Below are 18,951 nucleotides of genomic sequence, written 5' to 3'. Positions count from 1 at the left end.
TGACCTCACCCGACGTCCAGTCACCAGATTGTCCAGCACAGGTCACTGGGGGTCAGGAGCGGGAACCCGGGCTGACCTCACCAGATGTCCAGTCACCGGGATTGTCCAGCGCAGGTCACTGGGGGTCAGGAACAGGAACCCGGGCTGACCTCACCCGATGTCCAGTCACCGGGATTGTCCAGCACAGGTCACTGGGGGTCGGGAACGGGAACCCGGACTGAACTCACCCGATGTCCAGTCACCGGGATTGTCCAGCACAGGTCACTGGGGGTCTGGAGCAGGAACCCAGGCTAACCTCACCCGATGTCCAGTCACCGGGATTGTCCAGCACAGGTCACTGGGGGTCAGGAGCGGGAACCCGGACTGACCTCACCCGATGTCCAGTCACCGGGATTGTCCAGCACAGGTCACTGGGGGTCTGGAGCAGGAACCCAGGCTAACCTCACCCGATGTCCAGTCACCGGGATTGTCCAGCACAGGTCACTGGGGGTCAGGAGCGGGAACCCGGACTGACCTCACCCGATGTCCAGTCACCGGGATTGTCCAGCACAGGTCACTGGGGGTCGGGAGCGGGAACCCGGGCTGACCTCACCCGATGTCCAGTCACCGGGATTGTCCAGCACAGGTCACTGGGGGTCAGGAGCAGGAACCCGGGCTGACCTCACCCGATGTCCAGTCACCGGGATTGTCCAGCACAGGTCACTGGGGGTCGGGAGCAGGAACCCGGGCTGACCTCACCTGATGTCCAGTCACCGGGATTGTCCACAGGTCACTGGGAGTCGGGAGCGGGAACCCGGGCTGACCTCACCCGATGTCCAGTCACCGGGATTGTCCACAGGTCACTGGGGGTCGGGAGCGGGAACCCGGGCTGACCTCACCCGATGTCCAGTCACCGGGATTGTCCAGCACAGGTCACTGGGGGTCAGGAGCGGGAACCCGGGCTGACCTCACCCGATGTCCAGTCACCGGGATTGTCCAGCACAGGTCACTGGGGGTCAGGAGCAGGAACCCGGGCTGACCTCACCCGATGTCCAGTCACCGGGATTGTCCAGCACAGGTCACTGGGGGTCAGGAGCGGGAACCCGGGCTGACCTCACCCGATGTCCAGTCACCGGGATTGTCCAGCACAGGTCACTGGGGGTCAGGAGCGGGAACCCGGGCTGACCTCACCTGATGTCCAGTCACCGGGATTGTCCAGCACAGGTCACTGGGGGTCAGGAGCGGGAACCCGGGCTGACATCACCCGATGTCCAGTCACCAGGATTGTCCAGCACAGGTCACTGGGGGTCAGGAGCGGGAACCCGGGCTGACCTCACCCGATGTCCAGTCACCGGGATTGTCCAGCACAGGTCACTGGGGGTCAGGAACGGGAACCCGGGCTGATTCCCCTCCCCCGCGCAAAGGCACCGAGTCCAGACTCAGATAAACTGGGGAAGGAGCCTGGGTATTGTGGGCCTCACTATCACAGCGGGCAACACAATTCTCCCCGAGCCCAGGGCTCTCTCACCTCACACACTTACACACTTACACCTCACACATGTACACACCCACACCTTACACAGTTACACCTCGCACATTTACACACTTACACCTCACACACTTACAACTCACACACTTACACCTCACACATGTACACACCCACACCTTACACACTTACACCTCGCACATTTACACACTTACACCTCACACACTTACAACTCACACTTACACCTCACAGTTACACACTTACACTTCACACATTTACACACTTACACCTCACACACCCACACCTTACACACTTACACCTCACACATTTACACACTTACACCTCACACACTTACACCTCACACTTACACCTCACCGTTACACACTTACACCTCACACATTTACACACTTACACCTCACACACTTACACCTCACACTTACACCTCACAGTTACACACTTACACTTCACACATTTACACCTCACACACTTACACACTTACACCTCACACAGTTACACAATTACACCGTACACACTTACACCTCACACATGTACACACTTGCACCTCACACATTTACACACTTACACTTCACACACTTACACCTCACACATTTACACACTTGCACTTCACATATTTACACACTTACACCTCACACACTTGCACCTCACACATTTACACACTTACACCTCACACATTTACACACTTGCACCTCACACATTTACACACTTACACCTCACACACTTACAGTTAGCAGCAAACATGTCTGTAAGAGCTCAACTGGTGGGATTATGAGAAAGGGAGGGTGAGAGAGAGAAAGAGACAAAGAGAGAGAGTAAGTGAGAGAGAGAGAGACAAAGTGATTAAGGGCAAAAAGAGAATCCGAGAGTGTGCGTGAATATTATGCTTCAGTAATTCTAATTTATTACTACTTATTTTGAGTTTCTTCCCTAAATGATATCTGAAAACCCACCTGTGTGAAGCTGGTTACAGGGTCATTGCTGGGCTGGATCAGACTCCTAGAATAACACAAAATAGGACAGTATGAATCGAATCTCTCCCGGTCACCCCAGTTCCTGTGTCCAGGGTGGAATCTGCACGCAGACTTTCACTGACGCTGTTCGGAAATTGAGCCTGGAGAGACGGGCCGGATCTCGGGGCAGCCCAGCCCGGTGTGGTGCTGGGTCGGACAGACAAGCAGAGGCCTGGCTCAGTGACCCCCGCCGTCCCCCCCAGTCTGTGGTGACACAGCGAATCCATCACTGGGGGGCGGAGCACTGGTCTCAAAGCTTCAGCAGAAAGGAAAAGGGGAAAGAACTTGTTTTTAAATAACAGCATCGTACAGAGTGTCAGCCTGTTCCACAAAAAAAAATCTACCCGCCTCCCCTCATGGATTCCTCACTCACACCCGGCCCACCCTCTGGTGGGAGTGAATGGGGGAGCGAGGGGGGTGGGGGTTGGGAGAGAGGGGGAGCAAAGGGTAGGAACGAGGAGGAGAGAGGGGGGTGTGATAAAGTGGAAGAGGTAAGCGAGTGGGACAGAGGCAGGTAGGGTGGGCTACGGGGGAGCGAGAGCAATGGGTCCTCAGCCCGTGACACACCCGGTAAACGCTCACCCGGTAAACGCTCACCCGGTAAACGCACCCGGGAAACACACACCCGGGAAACGCTCACCTGGTAAACGCACACCCGGTAAACGCTCACCTGGTAAACGCACACCCGGTAAACGCTCACCCGGTAAACGCACACCCGGTAAACGCTCACCCGGTAAACGCTCACCCGGTAAACGCACACCCAGGAAACGCTCACCCGGTAAACGCTCACCCGGTAAACGCACACCCAGGAAACGCACACCCGGGAAACGCTCACCTGGTAAACGCACACCCGGTAAACGCTCACCCGGTAAACGCACACCCGGTAAACGCACACCCGGGAAACGCTCACCTGGTAAACGCACACCCGGTAAACGCTCACCCGGTAAACGCACACCCAGGAAACACACACCCGGGAAACGCTCACCTGGTAAACGCTCACCCGGTAAACGCTCACCCGGTAAACGCACACCCAGGAAACGCACACCCGGGAAACGCTCACCCGGTAAACGCACACCCAGGAAACACACACCCGGGAAACGCTCACCTGGTAAACGCACACCCGGTAAACGCTCACCCGGTAAACGCACACCCAGGAAACGCACACCCGGTAAACGCTCACCCGGTAAACGCACACCCGGGAAACGCTCACCCGGGAAACACACACCCGGGAAACGCTCACCCGGTAAACGCACACCCGGGAAACGCACACCCGGTAAACGCACACCCGGGAAACGCACACCCGGGAAACGCACACCCGGGAAACGCACACCCGGGAAACGCACCCGGGAAACGCACACCCGGGAAACGCACCCGGGAAACGCACCCGGGAAACGCTCACCTGGTAAACGCACACCCGGGAAACGCACACCCGGGAAACGCACACCCGGGAAACGCACCCGGGAAACGCACACCCGGGAAACGCTCACCCGGGAAACACACACCCGGGAAACACACACCCGGTAAATGCTCACCCGGTAAACGCACACCCAGGAAACGCACACCCGGTAAACGCACACCCGGGAAACGCTCACCCGGGAAACACACACCCGGGAAACGCTCACCCGGTAAACGCACACCCGGGAAACGCACACCCGGGAAACGCACACCCGGGAAACGCACCCGGGAAACGCACACCCGGGAAACGCACCCGGGAAACGCACCCGGGAAACGCTCACCTGGTAAACGCACACCCGGGAAACGCTCACCCGGGAAACACACACCCGGGAAACGCTCACCTGGTAAACGCACACCCGGGAAACGCACACCCGGGAAACGCACACCCGGGAAACGCACACCCGGGAAACGCAAACCCGGGAAACGCACCCGGGAAACGCACACCCGGGAAACGCAAACCCGGGAAACGCACCCGGGAAACGCACACCTGGTAAACGCACACCCGGGAAACGCTCACCCGGGAAACGCACACCCGGTAAACACACCTGTGTCGGCCTCACCGGAACCGGTCTCTCAGTCGCTGTGGTTTCACTGTGATTTGCGGATTTCTCACCGTCCGTCTCTGCCTCTGTTGCGTCCGACTGACTTTGTGCGCACACTTCGCTCGCGAGTACCGCACTCGCCTCCTGCACCCATCCACTCTTCTCAACGTGAGTGACCCGAAACCTAGAGACAGAAATAACAAACTGGCCTTAACTGTGTGGAGTTACATCAGGGACCAGCCCTGAATCCCAGCTCAGTGACTTCGGGCTGTGTTACCAGTACGAGTGCTGGGATAGAATTCCCCATCCTGACCCCACTTTCTCTGTGGGAACGTTACCTGGAGCGAGCTGTTAGTCTCTGAAGGTGGCAGGACAAGTTGAGGAGGCTGTTAAAAAGCACATGCGATCCTTGGCTTTATTAATAGAGGCAGTGAGTACAACAGCAAGGAAGTGATGCTGAACCTTTATAAAACACTGGTTCGGCCTCAGCTGGAGTATTGTGTCCAATCCTGGACACCACACTTTAGGAAGGATGTCGAGGCCCTGGAGAGGGTGCGGAGGAGATTTACTAGAATGGGTCCAGGGATGAGGGACTTCAGTTATGTGGAGAGACTGGAGAAGCTGGGGTTGTTCTCCTTAGAGCAGAGAAGATTTAGGGGAGATTTAATAGAGTTTGCTCAAAATCATGAGGGGTCTGAACAGAGTAAATAAGGAGAAACTGTTTCCAGTGACAGGAGGGTCGGTGACCAGAGGACACAGATTAAAGGTGATTGGCAAAAGAACCAGAGGGGAGATGAGGAGAATTTTCTTCATGCAGTGCTCAATGCTGGCACCCAGAATGGGAAGCGTTCCATCCCATTAACCCGATGACCACAAATGTAATCAATAGACGGTGGAGGATGAGCACTTAATGGCCAGACTACATCTGGAGTACTGTGCACCATTCTAGGGGCACACACTTAAGGTGATTCAGCAAAAAATCCGGGGGGAGGGGTGGGTAGCGGAGGGGAGGTGAGGATTTTTTAAATTTACACAGCGAGTTGTTGTGATCTGGAACGCGCTGCCTGAAAGGGCGGTGGAAGCAGATTCAATAGTAACTTTCAAATTGGAATCGAATAAATACTTGAAGGGAAGAAATTTGCAGGGCTCTGGGGAAAGAGCAGGGGGGAGTGGGACTAATTGGAGAGCTCGTTCAAAGAGCCGGCACAGGCACGATGGGCCGAGTGGCCTCCTTCTGAGCTGTGTGATTCTATGGAGTCACTATGGTTGGTGAACTCAGATCAGTTGATGTTCAGGGTCCTTCAATATTAAACTGAACACTGTCCCCCAAACTGGAAAGGGAGGAGTTTGAGGCCTGGTGTACTGTACCTGCCCACGGAGAGGACAGTGACCTCCACCTCCTGACCCCTGCCCTTGGCCTCCTTCGCTCGGCCGTGGATGTGAAATGGGGCTTTCTTCCTCTGCTGGTTGCAGTGCAGACAGACTGATCTGGCCCCTCCCGCAGCTCCAGAGTGCACGGTGTGGTGGTGAGGGTTCCGAGGAGGGGGTTTTGTCACGGTTTCTTCAGGGAACAACGGGCTGGAAGATAAAGAACAAGAACAACACAGGTTAGAAAACATAGAAAAATAGGAGCAGGAGTCGGCCATTCGGCCCTTCGAGCCTGCTCCACCATTCAGTATGATCATGGCTGATTCTCTATCTCAATACCATATTCCCGCTCTCTCCCCATACCCCTTGATGCCTTTTGTGTCTAGAAATCTATCTATCTCCTTCTTAAATATATTCACTGACTTGGCCTCCACAGCCTTCTGTGGTAGAGAATTCCACAGGTTCACCACCCTCTGAGTGAAGAAATTTCTCCTCATCTCAGTCCTAACTGTCCTACCCCGTATCCTGAGACTGTGACCCCTCGTTCTAGATCCCCCAGCCAGGGGAAACATCCTCCCTGCATCCAGTCTGTCTAGCCCTGTCAGAATTTTATATGTTTCAATGAGATCCCCTCTCATTCTTCTAAACTCTGGTGAATACAGGCCTAGTCGACCCAATCTCTCCTCATACGACAGTCCTGCCATCCCAGGAATCAGTCTGGTGAACCTTCGCTGCACTCCCTCTATGGCAAGTATATCCTTTCTTAGGTAAGGAGACCAAAACTGCACACAGTACTCCAGGTGTGGTCTCACCAAGGCCCTGTATAACTGTAGTAAGACATCCTTGCTCCTGTACTCAAATCCTCTTGAAATGAAGGCCAACAATAGAGGTTAGGGAGGGCATCACGAGGGAAATTAGAGAAGCGTGCAATAAGAGCACAGCTGTCATCATAGGTGACTTTAACTTACATATAGATTGGACTAGCCTAATCAGTAAAAATAATGAGGAGGAGGAATTCCTTGAGTGTTTGAGGGATGGTTATCTGGATCAATATGTCGAGGAACCAACTCGGGAACAGGCTATATTGGACTGGGTACTGTGCAATGAGAAGGGACTAATCAGTAATCTTGTTGTACGGGGACCCTTGGGTCAGAGCGATCATAACATGATCGATTTCTCACTCGAAATGGAGAGCGAAGAAATTGACTCAGAGACTAAGGTCCTGAATTTAAACAAGGGGAATTATGATGCCATGAGACGGGAACTGAGTAGGTCTGATTGGACAACGTTCCTGGGAGGACTGGAGGTAGATAAACAATGGCAAACATTTAAAGATAGAATGACAAAATTGCAAAAATTGTTTATACCAATCTGGCATAAAAGGAAATCTAAAAAGGTGACTCAACCGTGGATAACAGGGGAAATTAGAGACAGCATAAAATCCAAAGATAGGGCGTATAAAATAGCCAAAAAAAGCGCCAGAGCGGAAGATTGGGAACAGTTTAAGATAGAGCAAAGGAGGGCAAAGGGCATAATCAAGAGGGGCAAAATAGCTTACGAAAACAAGCTGGCGGAAAATATAAAAACTAACTCCAAAAGCTTTTATAAGTATATCAAAAGGAAAAGACTGGTGAAAACCAAAGTTGGTACATTGCAGTCAGATACGGGGGAATATATAATGGGAAATAAGGAAATGGCAGATCAACTAAATGCATACTTTGGGTCAGTCTTTACGAAGGAAGACACAAAAAACCTCCCTGGGATATCGGGAAAAATAGGGACATTGGCAAAGGAGGAACTGACGCAAATCAATATCTCTAAGGATATGGTGTTAAGGAAGCTAAAGGGATTGAAGGTGGACAAATCCCCAGGGCCTGATAACATGCATCCTAGGGTACTGAAGGAGGTGGCCCTAGAGATAGCGGATGCACTAAGGATGATTTTTCAGAATTCATTAGACTCGGGAACAGTGCCGATGGATTGGAGGGTAGCTAACGTTACCCCACTATTCAAAAAGGGGGGTAGGGAAAAAGCAGGTAATTACAGACCTGTAAGCCTTACATCAGTTGTGGGCAAAATGCTGGAGTCCATCATTAAGGATGAAATAGCGGAGCACTTAGCAAATGGGGACAGGATAGGACAGAGTCAACATGGATTTACAAAGGGTAAATCGTGCTTGACTAATCTATTGGAATTTTTTGAGGGAGTAACTGGTAGAATAGATGGGGGAGAGCCAGTAGATGTGGTGTACCTGGACTTCCAAAAGGCCTTCGATAAGGTCCCACATAAAAGATTAGCATGGAAAATTGAGGCTCATGGGATAAAGGGGAAAGTTTTGGCGTGGATAGGGAACTGGCTGTCAGATAGAAAACAGAGAGTTGGAATAAACGGCTCATTTTCTGAATGGCAGGCAGTAACAAGTGGGGTACCACAGGGATCTGTCCTGGGCCCCCAGCTGTTCACAATTTACATTAATGACCTGGATCAGGGAGTCGGATGCAGCATTTCCAAATTTGCAGACGACACTAAACTAGGAGGGGGGGTGGGCTCAGAGGAAGAGACCAGGAAGCTCCAGAGCGATTTGGACAGACTGGGCGATTGGGCGGATAAATGGCAGATGCACTATAATGTGGACAAGTGCGAAGTTATCCACCTTGGGTGCAGGAACGGGAGGGCAAATTATTATTTAAATGGCAATAGATTGGGAGAGGGGGAAGTACAGAGAGACCTGGGTGTTCTTGTACACCAGTCACTGAAGGCGAGCATGCAGGTGCAACAGGCGGTCAAGAAGGCAAACGGTATGCTGGCCTTCATAGCAAAAGGGTTAGAATACAGGAACAGGGATACCTTGCTGCAGCTGTACAGGGCACTGGTGAGACCACACCTCGAGTACTGTGTACAGTTTTGGTCGCCTCATCTGAGGAAGGATGTTCTTGCCATGGAGGGGGTGCAGCGGCGATTCACCAGGCTGATACCAGGAATGGCGGGAATGACCTATGAGGAGAGACTATGTAGTTTAGGGATGTACACACTGGAGTTTAGAAGATTGAGAGGGGACCTCATAGAAGTGTATAAAATTCTGACAGGTCTAGACAGACTGGATGCAGAAGGAATGTTTCCCTTGGCGGGTGAGAACAGAACTAGAGGACATAATTTAAGGATAAGGGCTAAACCATTTAGGACAGAGATGAGGGGGAATTTCTTCACTCAGAGAGTGGTGAACCTGTGGAACTCATTGCCACAGAGGGCAGTGTATGCCAGCTCATTAAATATATTTAAGAGGGAATTAGATATATTTCTACGGGCAAAAGGGGTTAAGGGTTACGGAGAGAAGGCGGGGACGGGATACTGAATTAAAGGATCAGCCATGATCTCATTAAATGGCGGAGCAGGCACGAAGGGCCGAATGGCCTACTCCTGCTCCTATCTTCTATGTATCTATGTATCTATACCATTTGCCTTCCTAACTGCTTGCTGCACCTGCATGTTTGCTTTCAGTGACTGGTGTACAAGGACACCCAGGTCCCTTTGTACTTCAGCATTTCACAATCTATCACCATTTAAATAATTTACCTTTCTGTATTTCCTACCGAAGTGGATAACTTCACATTTATCCACGTTATACTGCATCTGCCATGTATTTGCCCATTCACTCAACTTGTCTAAATCGCCTTGAAGCCTCTTTGCATCCTCCTCACAACTCACAATCCCACCTAGTTTTGTGTCGTCAGCAAACTTGGAAATATTACATTTGGCTCCCTCATCCAAATCATTGATATATATTGTGAATAGCTGGGGCCCAAGCACTGATCCCTGCGGTACCCCACTAGTCACCGCCTGCCACCCCGAAAAAGACCCATTTATTCCTACTCTCTGTTTCCTGTCTGTTAACCAATTTTCAATCCATGCCAGTATATTACCCCCAATCCCATGTGCTTTAATTTTGCACACTAACCTCTTAAGGATGTCTTGCTGCAGTTGTACAGGGCCTTGGTGAGACCACATCTTGAGTATTGTGTGCAGTTTTGGTCGCCTTATCTGAGGAAGGATGTTCTTGCCATGGAGGGAGTGCAGCGAAGATTCACCAGACTGATACCTGGGATGGCAGGAATGACGTCTGAAGAGAGATTGGGTCGATTAGGCTTATACTCGCTGGAGTTTAGAAGAATGAGAGGGGACCTCATTGAAACTTATAAAATTCTAACAGGACTAGACAGACTAGATGCAGGAAGGATGTTCCCGATGGCCGGGGAGTCCAGAACCCGGGGTCACAGTCTAAGGATAAGGGGTAAACCATTTAGGACAGAGATGAGGAGGAATTTCTTCACCCAGAGAGTGGTGAACCTATGGAATTCTCTACCACAGAAGGCAGTTGAGGCCAATTCATTAAATATATTCAAGAAGGAGTTAGATATATTTCTTAAGGCTAAAGGGATCAAGGGGTATGGGGAGAAGGCAGGGACAGGATACTGAATTTGGATGATCAGCCATTATCTCATTGAATGGTGGAGCAGGCTCGAGGGGCCAACCCAGGTGTCAGCCTGGTGAATCTTCGCTGCACTCCTTCCATGGCAAGAACATCCTTCCTCAGATAGGGCGACCAAAACTGCACACAATACTCAAGGTGCGGTCTCACCAAGGCCCTGTACAACTGCAGCAAGACATCCTTGTTCCTGTACTCAAACCCTCTCACTACAAAGGCCAACATACCATTTGACTTCTTAACCACCTGCTGCACCTGCATGCTTACCTTCAGCGACTGGTGCACAAGGACACCCAGGTCTCGTTGCACTTCCCCTTCTCCCAATCTATTGCCGTTCAGATAATAATCTGCCTTTCTGTTTTTGCCACCAAAGTGGACAACCTTGCATTTATCCACATTATACTGCATCTGCCATGCATCTGCCCAATCACCCAACCTGTCCAAATCATACTGGAGTTTCTCGGCATCCTCCTCACAGCACACACACCCACCTAGCTTTGTGTCGTCTGCAAACTTGGAGATATTACATCTAGTTCCCTTGTCTAGATCATTAATGTATATTGTGAATAGCTGGGGTCCTAGCACCGATCCCTGCGGTACCCCACTAGTCACTGCCTGCCACTCGGAAAAAGACACATTTATTCCAACTCTTTGCTTCCTGTCTGCCAACCAGTTCTCTATCCAAGTCAATACCTTGCCCCCAATCCCATGTGCCTTAATTTTACACGCTAATCTCTTATGCGGGACCTTATCGAAAGCCTTCTGAAAGTTCAAATACACCACATCCACTGGTTCTCCCTTTTCTATTTTACCAGTTACATCCTGAAAAAATTCCAGTAGATTAGTCAAGCACGATTTACCTTTTATAAATCCATGTTGACTTTGTCCGATCCTGTCACTGTTTTCCAAGTGCTCTGCTATTACATCTTTTATAATGGACTCTAGCATTTCCCCCACTACCGATGTCAGGCTTACTGGTCTGTAATTCCCCGTTTTCTCTCTACCACCCTTTTTGAATAGTGGGGTAACATTAGCTACCCTCCAATCCATGGGTGCTGTTCCAGAGTCTATCGAGTTCTGGAAGATGACCAGCAATGCATCTACTATTTCTAGGGCCACTTCCTTATGTACCCTAGGATGCAGATTATCAGGCCCTGGGGATTTATCGGCCTTCAATCCCGTCAATTTCCCTATCACCATTTCGCTACAAATACTGATTTCTTTCAGTTCCTCCCTCTCATCAGACCCTATGGGGGAAAAATTCGGTTGGTTGCGCCACCCATTAGCGCCTTAAGAGGGCGCTAAGTGGGTCGCAAGTCAACTGGCGCCCGGGCGCGGCACTGCCCACGTCTCCCACTAAATTCCGCGGGATGCTATTGGTGGCGCTAACCGTTAGCGCTTCGCTGCTGCCGATGACGCCATCGGTGTGCGCAGCGCCCCGCTGACGCCCCGGCCGCGATATTCAACAGCGCCCCCTGATTTACTGCCGGACGCTATGTCCGACAGGGTCAGGGTGGCGTACCTGTGGCCGGGGAGGAGCAAATTAAAGGCGAGGTGCGGGGCCGCCATTTTTGTTGTTGGCCGCCTGCCAGCACCTGCCTGTGCTCCCGTCCCTGGCCTCCTGAACACCCCCCCCCACCCCCGCGGAGTGCCGGCTGCGCTCCAAGAGCCCGGCACTTCTCTTCCACACCGGGCTCTTTTGCCTGCACTCCCGATCCTCGGAGGCCCAGCTGGGCCCCAGATCGTGCTGCACAAGGCCCCTCCCCTTTAAGAAGGGGCGGAAGGCCTGCAATACCGCAGCGCGACGTGCCGCAGCGTGTGGCGCCGCGGCACGTTGCGCCACGATATTCACTCACAGCGCCCCAAGAGGGATGCGGGGCGCCTCCAGTAGCGCCCTGCTTCCCTTTGGGGCGCAAACGACCAATTTCCGGTGCGGGGGCGCGAATGTTTCCGGGCGCTACTTTTAGCGCCCTGGCGAGGTAAGCGCCCCAAACGGGGCTATACTCAATTTCTCCCCCTATGTGTTCTATCAAACACTCCCAGGGCAGGTATAGCACAGGCTAGATACAGAGTAATATAGAAATAACTATATTTATATAGCGCCTTCCACAACCTCAGGATGTCCCAGAGCATCTCACAGCCAATGAGGTACTTTTTTGAAGTGTAGTCACTGTTGTAATGTAGGAAACATGACAGCCAATTTGAGCACAGCAAGCTCCCACAAACAGCACTGTGATAATAACCAGATAATCTGTTTTAGTGATATTGATTGAAGGATAAATATTGGCCCCAGGACACCGGGGAAAACTCCCCTGCTCTTCTTCGAAATAGTGGCCGTGGGATCTTTCCCGTCCACCTGAGAGAGCAGTTTAATGCTTCATCTAAAAGACGGCCCCTCCGACAGTGCAGCACTCCCTCAGTATGGCCCCTCTGACAGTGCAGCGCTCCCTCAGTACTGCCCCTCCGACAGTGCGGTGCTCCCTCAGTACTGCCCCTCCGACAGTGCGGCACTCCCTCAGTACTGCCCCTCCGACAGTGCGGCACTCCCTCAGTACTGCCCCTCCGACAGTGCAGCGCTCCCTCAGTACTGCCCCTCCGACAGTGCGGCACTCCCTCAGTACTGCCCCTCTGGCAGTGCAGCGCTCACTCAGTACTGCACTGGGAGTGTCAGCCTGGATTATGGGGCTCGAACCCTTGACCTTCTGACTCGGAGGCGAGACGCTCGCTAATTTGTTTGTACCTAAAGCAGAGGCATTAAATTGTTCTTAAACATTCAATATCCTTTGCCACTGACTTATTCCCCAACTCGACTCTCCTTTGGGTGAATTTCCCCCGACTTCCCTTTTTACTTCTAACTTTGTGATTTTTAACTCGTGTCCCCTGTGGTTTGTCAATCTCCTTCACAATCCTCTACATCCCGATAGACACCCACTTGGGGGGAGCCAAGTATTGACCCCCGTGGCCTGGACTAGCCTCTGGGAGACCTGTGTGTGTCGCCTAAGGTTCTGAGTCTCCAATTCCACCCCACCTGCGAGGCTCAGGCTGGTTACTCAGAGTATTTCACCCTCTGACCTCCCAGCTGCACAGGCAAGATCAGGAACTCTCTACCGAGGGCACGGAGCCAGGATCCTAGTTCCAGTGGTGAGAGGTTTCATCAGCTGTGTGTCTGCTTTCAGAGGAATGGGTTGTCTTGCACCCTCTGTAAACTTCAGCTCATCCAAACCTCTGCTGCCCGTGTCCTAACTCGCACCGAATCCCCTTCACCCATCACCCCCTGTGCTCACTGCCCCGTGTCCTAACTCACACCGAGTCCCGTTCACCCATCACCCCCTGTGCTCACTGCCCCGTGTCCTAACTCACACCCAGTCCCGTTCACCCATCACCCCCTGTGCTCACTGCCCCGTGTCCTAACTCACACCCAGTCCCGTTCACCCATCACCCACTGTGCTCACTGCCCCGTGTCCTAACTCACACCCAGTCCCGTTCACCCATCACCCCCTGTGCTCACTGCCCTGTGTCCTAACTCACACCCAGTCCCGTTCACCCATCACCCCCTGTGCTCACTGCCCCGTGTCCTAACTCTCACCCAGTCCCGTTCACCCATCACCCCCTGTGCTCACTGACCTCCATTGGCTCCCGGTCCGGCAACTCCTCCATTTTAGAATTCTCATCCTTGTTTTCCAATCCCTCCATTGCCTCACTCCCTCCCTATCTCTCTAACCTCCTCCAGCACTACAACCTCCCCCCCCCGCCCCCAAGATCTCTGCGCTCCTCCAATTCTGGCCTCTTGAGCATCCCTGATTATAATCGCTCCACCATTGGCGGCCGTGCCTTCAGCTGCCGAGGCCCTAAGCTCTGGAATTCCCTCCCTAAACCTCCCCGCCTCACTACCTCTGTCTTCTCCTTTAAGGCGCTCCTTAAAAACGACATCTTTGACCAAGCGTTTGGTCACCTGTCCTAATATCTCCTTATATTTTTGTTTGATAATCGCTCCTCTGAAGCACCTTGGGACGTTTTGCTATGTTAAACGCGCTGTATAAATACAAGTTGTAATTCAGTTGGGTGACATACGGATGATGGAAGATTTTAAAATACATTACTATAATGTGTACACTGAGCAGATACATTTTGAGAGGCAGGCACAATAATAATTAGCAATAAAGCGCTTCTGGGGATAACTCACGTTAGGTTCTTGCCTCCTTCTCACCTGAGTGCTGGGGGTTTCACCTGTTCTTGGTCCTCCAGCAGCTCTTTCAGTGCCTCCGTGTTAGCTGGGCAACAGACAAAGACAGAAGGTATCACCATGACCAATAGGAACAATGGCGGACAGGTAAAGATCCTCTGGTCCATGTAGCCCGTCCCACACAATTGCGATACCTCGTGTCTCACAATATCTGCACTCTCCACTCCACCCAAAACCATTGGATCTCCTGGGAGAGGCAAATAAACAGATAAAAAACCCCAGGCCAATTTTGGTGAAAAAAATCTGGGAAATTCCTCTCTGACCAATCTAGGCGATCGAAACTAGTCCAGGAGGTCACTCTGGCCCTGAAATCGCTGCAGTACCCACCTGCTGTAAGAGGTGATCTCCGCCCCAGCCAGAAACAGGTCCAGCTCTTGCTTAAAGGAATTTAGCGAGTCCGCATCCACCACACGAGACAGCAGCCTGTTCCAGTTGTCCACTATACGCTGGGGAAAGGACCACCTCCTGACATCTGACCTCGATCTGGCCTTATACAACTTGAAGTTGTGACCCCTGGTCCTCCCTTACCTATTTAATTGAAAGTCAACTGGAACAAATCTATTCCCTTCATTATTCCCGATCAGATCATCTCTAAGTCTACGCTTCTCGAAGGTTTAGAGTCCCAACTCTTTTAGCCTATCTTGATAACCAAGATGCTTTATACTGGGAATCAGCTGGTGGAACTCCTCTGTACCATTTCCAAAGACTCAATATCACCAACCATGTGAGGAGACCAAAACTGGACACAGCATTCCAAGTGCGGCCTGACTAAGGTCTATGCTGAGGTCGCTGATCTTAGCTGCGGGTATCGTAGGATGCGACAGTTGTCGGCTTCAGTACCCTTGGATTGGCGAAGAAACAAGGGAGTATCCCGCCATAATCCGGGCCAGCGCCTCAGCTGGGGACAGCCTCGGAAAACGGCGACGTAGGGTTGGCCTACTACAGTCCCCTTCACAGAATCTAACTGTTTATAAATAATTCCCAAGTTTCACCTTGAGTTTTTAAAATACATTCTCGCTGGCACGGCCGGCATTTATTGCCCGTCCCCAGTTGCCCTGAGAAGGTGGGGGTGGGCCGCCTTCTTGAACCGCTGGGAGCGGGTTTGACACAAACTGAGTGTCTCGCTCGGCCACTTCAGAGGGCAGTTCAGAGTCACCCACGATGGTGTGGGACTGGAGTCACCTATAGGCCCAGACCGGGTAAGGACGGCAGGTTTCCTTCCCTAAAGGACATTAGCGAACCCGTTGGGTTTTTACACAATCCGACAGCCTCACGGTCACTTTTACTGAGACCAGATTTTTATTCTGGATTTTTAAATCTGTATTCAAATTCTCAAACTGCCCACGGTGCGAGTTGAACTCACGTTCTCTGGATCACTAGTCCAGTAACTGAACTAGTTTGTAGAAATGGAAAAATGTCACACTGACACGTTAAATGGTGTTTCTCCGAGGTACTGCAGTTTGGAGGGAGCTTTAGTCTGTATCTAACCCCGTGCTGTACCTGCCCTGGGAGTGTTTGATGGGACAGTGTAGAGGGAGCTTTACTCTGTATCTAACCCCGTGCTGCACCTGCCCTGGGAGTGTTTGACGGGACAGTGTAGAGGGAGCTTTACTCTGTAGCTAACCCATGCTGTACCTGCCCTGGGAGTGTTTGATGGGACAGTGTAGAGGGAGCTTTACTCTGTATCTAACCCGTGCTGCACCTGCCCTGGGAGTGTTTGATGGGACAGTGTAGAGGGAGCTTTACTCTGTATCTAACCCGTGCTGTACCTGCCCTGGGAGTGTGTGATGGGGACAGTGTAGAGGGAACTTTACTCTGTATCTAACCCGTGCTGTACCTGCCCTGGGAGTGTTTGATGGGGCAGTGTAGAGGGAGCTTTACTCTGTCTCTAACCCGTGCTGTACCTGCCCTGGGAGTGTTTGATGGGACAGTGTAGAGGGAGCTTTACTCTGTATCTAACCCATGCTGTCCCTGCCCTGGGAGTGTTTGATGGGACAGTGTAGAGGGAGCTTTACTCTGTATCTAACCCGTGCTGTACCTGCCCTGGGAGTGTTTGATGGGACAGTGTAGAGGGAGCTTTACTCTGTATCTAACCCGTGCTGTACCTGCCCCGGGAGTGTTTGATGGGACAGTGTAGAGGGAGCTTTACTCTGTATCTAACCCGTGCTGTACCTGCCCTGGGAGTGTTTGATGGGACAGTGTAGAGGGAGCTTTACTCTGTATCTAACCCGTGCTGTACCTGCCCTGGGAGTGTTTGATGGGACAGTGTAGAGGGAGCTTTACTCTGTATCTACCCCGTGCTGTACCTGCCCTGGGAGTGTTTGATGGGTGTGGTAAACCACTGTCATACCTGTCTGTATGTGTATGTGTATTCCACTAGGTACAGGTCTGGACATGCCTCGGCTGACTCCTCCCACTATTCCAGGTATATAAGTGACTACCTCCCAGTCCCTTAGTATTCTGGACGGGTCGACCACTCGAGACAAGACCTTCATTCTTTAGTTAATAAAAGCCTGGTTGTTACTCGCTCAACCTCAGTCTTTTGAGTAATTGATGGCGCATCAATTTTATTAACTAAATTTTTTATAATGGAGAAGATCCTCACACCAGCATGCCTGGACCTGGACAGTCGGGAAGCGGACGCTTCCACCAAGTTTGCTCACTGGCTCACGTGCTTCGAGACATTCCTGACTGCCTCCACTGCGGTCGAAACAGATGCGGACAAACTGTCTGTCCTGATCTCCAAGGTGAACCACCGAGTGTACTCAGTCATCCGGGACGCGACCTCGTACACAGCCGCCCTCCAGCTCCTCAAGACCCAGTACACGCGCCCTGTGAACGAAGTATACGCTAGGCACCTTCTGGGGAGTCGCAAGCAACAACCTGGGGAATCGACTGAGGAATACCTCCAAGCACTGTCCGTGCTTGGCCGGGCCTGTGGGTGTAAGGCGGTAACGCCCACTAAGTACACGGAGGAACTGATCCGGGATGCCTTCGTAGCGGGCCACAGGTCCAACTACACCCGACAGCGACTGCTGGAGCAGAGTGACCTCACCCTCGACAAAGCCTCCGACATCGCACTAACGCTGGACGCAGCCTTCCGGGGCATGGATGCCTACTCCTCTGCACCGTGGACGCCGCGGGGAACGACAACCTGGGACACGGTAGGACAGCCCCATAGCACCGTGCCACCCCAGCCACAGCCCAACAACGGCCCAACTACCGCAGCAGTGTCCCAAAGCCAGACAGCAGTATCCCAAGGCCAGAAATGCTACTTCTGTGGCCAGGCCAAACATCCCAGAGCGCACTGCCCGGCGAAGAATGCGACCTGCTCGGTCTGCGGGAAAAAGGGACACTACGCCAGCGTCTGCAAGGCCAAAACCACCCCGAACGCCAGCAGCGCCGCGTGTGGGCCGTGCGAGCTGCCGTCTTGGGCCCCCAACAGCGCCGCGTGTGGGCCGTGCGGGCCGCCATCTTGGGCCTCCCCAGCCATGTGCGAACCACCGCAGCAGCAGCCATCTTGGACGACTCCAGCCACATGGGAATCATGGACGCCGCCATCTTGGACACCAGCCGGGACGCAGCAGACCGCCAACCCTCCCCCATCTGATACTCGCAGCGACACACCGACCCCTACGCTGGCCTCTGTGACGCTGGACCAAACGAGACCGCACCAGCTAGCTCGGTCCAAAATGGACGTTAAGGTAAACGGCCATGCAATAAACTGCCTTTTTGACTCCACCCCGACACGGTGCGGCGTTGCTCTCTCCCAGTCCTGCCTGCGCACCAGCAGATTTCTATGGCCTCCGAGTCCCAGTCAGCGGACATTGGCGGCTACTGCGTGGTGACACTAGTAGTAGACGGGACTGTGTTCAATAATTTTAAACTCCTGGTCCTGCCCGACCTCTGCGCTGCCGTTCTACTGGGGTTGGATTTCCAGTGCCACCTCAAAAGCGTTACGATGGCGTACGGTGGCCCCCTCCCCCCACTCACAGTCCGCAGCCAGCAGCCTCCAAATTGCCCGCCGCGCACCAGATGCAACCTCTCCACACTCAGAGTCCCACCCCCCCCACTGTTTGCTAACCTCACCCCCGACTGTGAGCCCATCGCCACAAAGAGCAGGTGATACAGTGCCGGGGACAGGGTTTTCATCAAAACCGAAGTGGAACGGCTCCTGAAGGAGGGGATTATTGAGGGCAGCTCCAGCCCCTGGCGAGCCCAGGTTGTGGTCGTTAAGACCGGCGAGAAACAACGCCTGGTCATCGACTACAGCCAAACAATAAACCGCTACACCCTGCTGGACGCCTACCCACTCCCCCGCATAGCTGACATGGTCAACCAGATCGCGCAGTACCGCGTCTTTTCGA

The 18,951-nt window shown here is 52.6% G+C and overlaps 1 protein-coding gene across 1 annotated transcript in view; it reads right to left on the bottom strand.

Annotated features, from left to right (window-relative positions):
• Positions 1-2,455: 2,455 nt before the first annotated feature.
• The window catches only part of LOC147114392 (RELT-like protein 2), a 40,899-nt gene continuing 24,403 nt past the window's right edge, over positions 2,456-18,951 (bottom strand). Inside the window, exons 3-5 of the mRNA XM_085994079.1 lie at positions 14,549-14,612; positions 4,494-4,674; positions 2,456-2,479 (exon numbers count right to left, since the gene is read on the bottom strand). Of these exons, the coding sequence (XP_085850205.1) occupies positions 2,456-2,479; positions 4,494-4,674; positions 14,549-14,612 (269 nt within the window). The remainder of the gene's footprint in view (positions 2,480-4,493; positions 4,675-14,548; positions 14,613-18,951) is intronic.

This window comes from Somniosus microcephalus, chromosome 8 (genome assembly GCF_052327205.1).
Source record: "Somniosus microcephalus isolate GS21.2 chromosome 8, FLI_Smic_1.0, whole genome shotgun sequence".
In the NCBI taxonomy this organism is placed as follows: Eukaryota; Metazoa; Chordata; class Chondrichthyes; order Squaliformes; family Somniosidae; genus Somniosus; species Somniosus microcephalus.
This window is presented reverse-complemented; position numbering and strand designations above follow the sequence as displayed.